The sequence below is a fragment of the Oncorhynchus keta genome, chromosome 15 (assembly GCF_023373465.1).
Source record: "Oncorhynchus keta strain PuntledgeMale-10-30-2019 chromosome 15, Oket_V2, whole genome shotgun sequence".
Lineage (NCBI taxonomy): Eukaryota > Metazoa > Chordata > Actinopteri > Salmoniformes > Salmonidae > Oncorhynchus > Oncorhynchus keta.
The window spans coordinates 33411023-33417022 of NC_068435.1; the positions used below are offsets into that span (position 1 = coordinate 33411023).

A 6000-nucleotide genomic window follows, 5' to 3' on the forward strand; every position below is an offset into this window, starting at 1 on the left:
CGGAGTGGAGCTGTTGTTTCCTACTTTCACCATCTGGGGGCGACCCGTCAGAAAGTCCAGGACCCAATAGCACAGGGCGGGGTTGAGACCCAAGGCCTCTAGCTTGATGATGAGCTTGGAGGGTACTATGGTGTTGAATGCTTAGCTGTAGTCAATGAACAGCATTCTTACCTCTTGTCCAGATGGGATCGGGCAGTGTGCAGTGTGATGGCGATTTCATCGTCTGTGGACCTATTGGGGTGGTAAGCAAACTGAAGTGGGCCTAGGGTGGCCGGTAAGGTGGAGGTGATATGACCCTTGACTAGTCTCTCAAAGCACTTCATGATGACAGAAGTGAGTGCTACGGGGCGGGGCGGTAGTCATTTAGTTCAGTTATCTTTGCCTTCTTGGGTACAGGAACAATGGTGGCCATCTTGAAGCATGTAGGGACAGCTGACTGGGTGAATTGTTTCCAGTAGGCTATATTCTTATCACCTTTTTGAAAACATAGACTCCCATTCAATTGTCATCCTCCACAGACTTCTTGGTAGAAAAGGACAATGACTACTGTGTGTGTGAGACACCATGCAACATGATACGCTATGGCAAGGAGCTGTCCATGGTGAAAATACCCAGTAAAGCCTCTGCCAAATATCTGGCCAAGAAATTCAACAAAACTGAGCAATACATCGGGTAAGTACCTGGAAAGTTAAAGTGAGTTAACATAAGTTGTGTTGGGATCATATGTTTGCATTTTGATAAGAAACCTATCATGAATGAAGCATGATTTTGTTTTCCACAGTTCACATTACGATTGAGAAGTAATGCAAAATGTCTCAGAATTGATCAACAAAATCAATCAATTGTATCTCTAAGATGTACTTTACAGCGTAACACCTTTTGTATGTGTTTTTTTTATTATTCTTTTTTTGTCCCTAGAGAAAACGTACTAGTCCTGGACATCTTCTTTGAGGCGTTGAATTATGAGAAGATTGAGCAGAAGAAAGCATATGAAATTGCAGGGTTGCTTGGTGAGAGATTTTCTTCCCTACCAGGCTCATTATCTGTTTTTACAGACAGAGAGGAAACGTACTAGACCTAAAACTCAAATCCTCAGCAAGCACTGGGCTAAACTCCTTTTGAGGCTGTTTTCTTTTTAACCTTTTCTTTTAGAGTCTCGGCTGAATGTGTTTTTATATTGTACTTTGAAAGAGCACTCAGTCAGGAGAGGCAGATAAAAAGCAATGTCTGGATGGACAGTCCACAGTCTCACAGTTTCCGCTCAGCTGGCTGAGATACTAAGAGTTCAAGTAAATGTTTCAATAAGGTTAACTAGGTAATAACTAGGTTATTACCTGACCGACTGTGTTTTTGCCCTGTCCATGTCTGTTCATCTGTCATCCTCTTTTCAGGTGACATCGGAGGTCAGATGGGTCTGTTCATTGGAGCCAGTGTTTTAACGATACTGGAAATTTTCGACTACTTATATGAGGTAAAGTGGAAGCACTCACATTTGTTTAATCACCTTAAAGTATTCTCAAGTAGTACTGTAGAGTTAATGATGATGAATTGTCTGAATTTAATCAAAAGATAAGCCCTTAACCTAATGATATTGTCTGTCTATATGGGTTGAAGTGTTTGCATGTTCCTGGATTGTTGTGATGTTAACGAGATGTTATTTTATTTAGGTATTTAAGGATAAGGTTTTGGGTTACTTCATGCGCAAGAAGCGACCACAGCGTTGTCCGAGCGACAATCTGGTAATTTGAGTCTCCCACACTGCACTGGTTTGTAGTTCTGCACTGCACTACAAACAAAATAACGCAATGTAATGTTTCAGAAACTCAAGCCTTTTTCATGACCAGTCAATGACAGAGGTGGAACATTAATCAATGTGAGGACTTTTTCCTTAATTATAGACAGTATATGCCCAAAGCCTGGTTCCAAGGTAGTGAAAAATTCCTGGGTTTCTGTTTCTGCATGAGTTGTCTGCATGCACGGTTGCTTCAATCTTGGAGTTTGGCCCATAAACTGATGTGGAAGAAAAAGTGAGAGAAAATATGTCCTGGCCCTACTCCTGAGATAACTGCAGTTACATGTACCAAGAAGGTATTTTCCCTACGAATATTTATTTTTTAAACTCTCTATTTTGATAAGACTGAACAGACAGGAAAGCTTTAAAATACACTTTTGTTGTTGATAGTTAAACCTATCAAATATTATAGATTTGGACAATTAGACATAGTTGGACTTTTAGTCATTTAAACAGCTGAAAAAGCAAGATGTGTTTGATAATTATATTCATAGATATGGTTCTGTATTTATTTTTATTTTTTTCAAATGAAAGGATATGTTAGGTTTATTCAGAGCATTCTATGTGACAAAGGATAGAGAAAAGTACAATTGTTCAACTGGATGTACCTTAAGAAAGATCCACTATTGGCATTGAATCCTGTCATTATGTACACATTGTGTGAGCACTATGGCTGCGTTACACAGCCAGCCCTATTCTGATTTTTTTTGTCTTTTGATCAATCAGATCAGCTTGGAAAAGATCTGATGTGATTGGTCAAAAGACCAATTATTGAAGAAAAAAAAAAAAGATCAGAATTGGGCTGCCTGTGAAAATATCAGATTGGTAGTGATGGAACCCATCATATCTGAACAGTTAAATCTGGGCAGATGGAATAAAAACATCCCTGTTTCCATGCCTGTTACCTTGTTTCATAGTAAATAAACAGAGTAGAGTTTAAAAAATACCTTTGTGGCATTTCACATCAAGTTTTCCTCAGGCTTTAGATGGTTTAAATCAGCAGGAGCCAACAATGTTATATTACATATATTACATATTACATATTACATACTGGAGGCACGTACTGCAACATGAAACAAGAACAGGGAGCTTTAGGTGGATGTAATGCTGTGTTTCACTACCACATATAGTTTCTCCACCCATGTCATGGACTCATCCATTATTGAAGGCTTTCTTTGCATTAAAACATAATGATAAGCCATTTGTGATACCTTTGACTCTCATGTTCTCCAATCCTCTCCTTCTTTTCTGCCAACTCCATTCACCTTCTCTCCTCTCTAACCACCCAGTGAGTCAATCTACATTAGATAAAGTGCTAAATGAAAACAATATGAGACAGTGCAACGTACTGTATGCTAAAATAAGTCATGCACATGAGTGTTAAATATAGTGGTATAATAGTTCTAGGACTACTTACTTTACATAGTCCATTAGATGTACTAAAATGAAGGGAGCAATAGCAACCATTTTCATAACAAGATACAGTATGTTTGTGATTTATATCATTGAATGATGAATATCTACCCTTTTTTAAGCATTACAAAACATACATGGCAGAGACTAGCAATGGCATCTTGCTTTCTCAAATTGATCTGATTTTTTAAATCAAATGGCTGAACGGAGGTAGCTCTCTGTGACCTTTAAGTATTAGTGTGCAGCGTTCTTGTCTATACTCAATCGATTACACAGGGCTGTAGGCCTAGCCGTTTTGCACAGACAAACTTGCTTGGAGCCAATTGTTTTACTTATCAGCTCTGCATTTGATATTTTTGGGGTCATCTTTCTATTTTTCATCATGTCTATTCCAGGAGTTTCCAGAGAACCCAACCAGCCCTGGTGTCACGCCTAATCATGCCCCCAGGTAGCAAACCCCATTGATAATAGATCCTCCCTCCCATACTGTCCTTCTTTTTCAGACATTCTGGGAACCATTTCATACATTTCCTTCCTGGTTAACAAGCTGTTGGTTCACCTAAAGCTGGTTTGGTGGTTGATTTTGTAGAGATACAAGTAGTGATCACTTTATAAATGTGCTTTTCCAACACAGCAATAGGTCAATGATATTATAGCCAATGTAAATGCATTTTCCTCTGTAGATACCATTTTGAAATCAATGACTCTCAATGCCATAAATCACTTTGCCGTCCGAGATTATTATCGGTTTTATTATAAACAATGAGTTGGTTGGATTCTACATCTGTTAAGAACGTTTGAAACTTTGCTAGTCAGCAATACAGTCTTGCTTCTTTTTGATAAAATGCAGTTTCCTGAGAAAAATATAAATATAAAAATATAGCATTTGTTGTAGATAGTACAATAAAAGCCAATCCGCAGGGATCATCGATATTATTTCCTACTAGCTTTCCTGCAGGACCGAGGTCCTAGGGGACCATTTGTACTGGATCCTGTGCCCAATAACATCACTAGATGCATTCCTTAGTGATGCTATCACAGGTCTGCATGCAATGCAGTTTGCACCAAATGAAATGGTTGTTCATCTGCTTGAATAGTGATCTACATCTTTGGCTATTGCTTCTTTTGAACCCACACAACGGCAATATATTAACTGAAACAACCGCAGTTGCACTAAACGTATGCAAACATAATGTGTGTGTCAATGACCATGTACAAATGAAGGTACTAATATCGAGACAAGGACTGAAAAAACTGTTTTCTTTTCTCTTTCCCTCCTTCGCCCGTGCCATACCCCTCTTATCTTTCTCTCGTACTCTTTCATCTCTCTACCCATACCGTGAAACATTACTGACCTGTTGTAACTGTCCCCTGCACTACCACTTTAATCATTTTTCTTTATATGTTATCCCATTTGTATTGAATTATTTTGTCAATGTGTACACTATGCTTTCAACCATCTTCCTGTCTGATGCATCCACGATGGTTAACATCATGTTATGTCACTTCCTTTTGTATTCTGTTTTCCATTTGGTCCTGGTTATGTTGAATGCTCATTTATTTATTGTTCTTTTTCTCCTGTTAATGTCACATCCTCTCCCATTTTTACTGCGACCCGCATGCCTCTCTCCTCTTCTCCTCACTCTCTCATCACCCACCCCTTAATACGGTTGAACTCCTCTTCCCCCTTACTTTGTCTTCCAGAGCACCTGTGACACCCTCCGGAGTCACTCGGACAGTCTCGGATTCACACCGAACATGTTACCTCGTCACCCGACTCTAGGCAACTTTGAGGAGTTTGCTTGTTGACAACACAAAACAGGGTGGGACCTGGGATCTTCGGGGTTTGACAGCAAACTGTGAAATAACTTCTATATTATTACAAACATGGTCAGTGATAAATACTCAAAGAGTAGTAGGATCTGTGAATTGCCTGAATAGAAATAGAATACTATCATAAGAATAAACCACTTTTAAAACAGAACTCAGGTGATAGGGCCATATCAAGGCATCGACTCTACACTATGTATTGGATATTTCATTCATGTTGCATTCTCTTTAAACAGGGTGACATTAGAGTGTGTTTGAATCGGGATTAATCAGCCTATTAAAGTGTCAGCTTAGTAATGTAAATGGAAAGGCCTTCAGAGCGGTCTCATTTTATCTAAATTTATACACCTTTGTAATCACAGTCCGTTCTCGTGTGCTGAATATCGAACCGAGAGGCTAGCGATGGTTAGCACGTGTAGCATCAGCATATCCAGATCCATTCGTAAATAGAACAAGAGAGGAGGTTGAAAGATATCTTTCTGGTACCACTCTTTCATTTAGTATACCTCATTGTGAGTAAGAAAAATCAGATTTCAGTGATGCCTACTCAGCTATGATCACAATGCTCCAAGGAGCTGACTTGAATCCCAGTGGTAGACTGCTGTTGTAATTGTTGCCTTGTTGTACTCAAGTTATTCTGTTCTGAGATTCTTGATCATGTCATTGATTTGAAGTATTAATACCAAGTGATGAAAGCCTCTTGTGTAAGGTTCCAAGAAGATACGCTTTTGCAAGATCACTGAATGCCATTCTTGTTTACAAGTTACATATTGAAGAGGGGAAAACAAGTGTATATGTTTGCACAAATGAACAATCACAAACTTTTCCATAGATTTTTGGAAAATAGGAACATTGTCCATGGTTATGTATAGTGCTCCGCTCAATGTTTTCTATCTGTTTACTGCTGAAAAACAATTAACATCAATGACTAAATGTTATTCTGTCGTGGTTTCTCTTTTTTTTTT

At 38.8% G+C, this 6000-nt stretch overlaps 1 protein-coding gene across 4 annotated transcripts in view; it reads left to right on the forward strand.

Moving 5' to 3' along the window:
- Window positions 1-6000, forward strand: part of LOC118394806 (acid-sensing ion channel 1C-like) — a 179874-nt gene extending 173874 nt beyond the window's left edge. For 3 of the 4 annotated variants that reach the window (XM_035788374.2, XM_035788372.2, XM_035788371.2), the window contains exons 6-11: window positions 519-672; window positions 919-1010; window positions 1392-1471; window positions 1668-1739; window positions 3601-3653; window positions 4910-6000. In XM_035788374.2, the coding sequence (XP_035644267.1) occupies window positions 519-672; window positions 919-1010; window positions 1392-1471; window positions 1668-1739; window positions 3601-3653; window positions 4910-4988 (530 nt within the window). In that variant the 3' untranslated portion in view covers window positions 4989-6000. The remainder of the gene's footprint in view (window positions 1-518; window positions 673-918; window positions 1011-1391; window positions 1472-1667; window positions 1740-3600; window positions 3654-4909) is intronic. The other variant, XM_035788373.2, reaches the window with a different exon arrangement.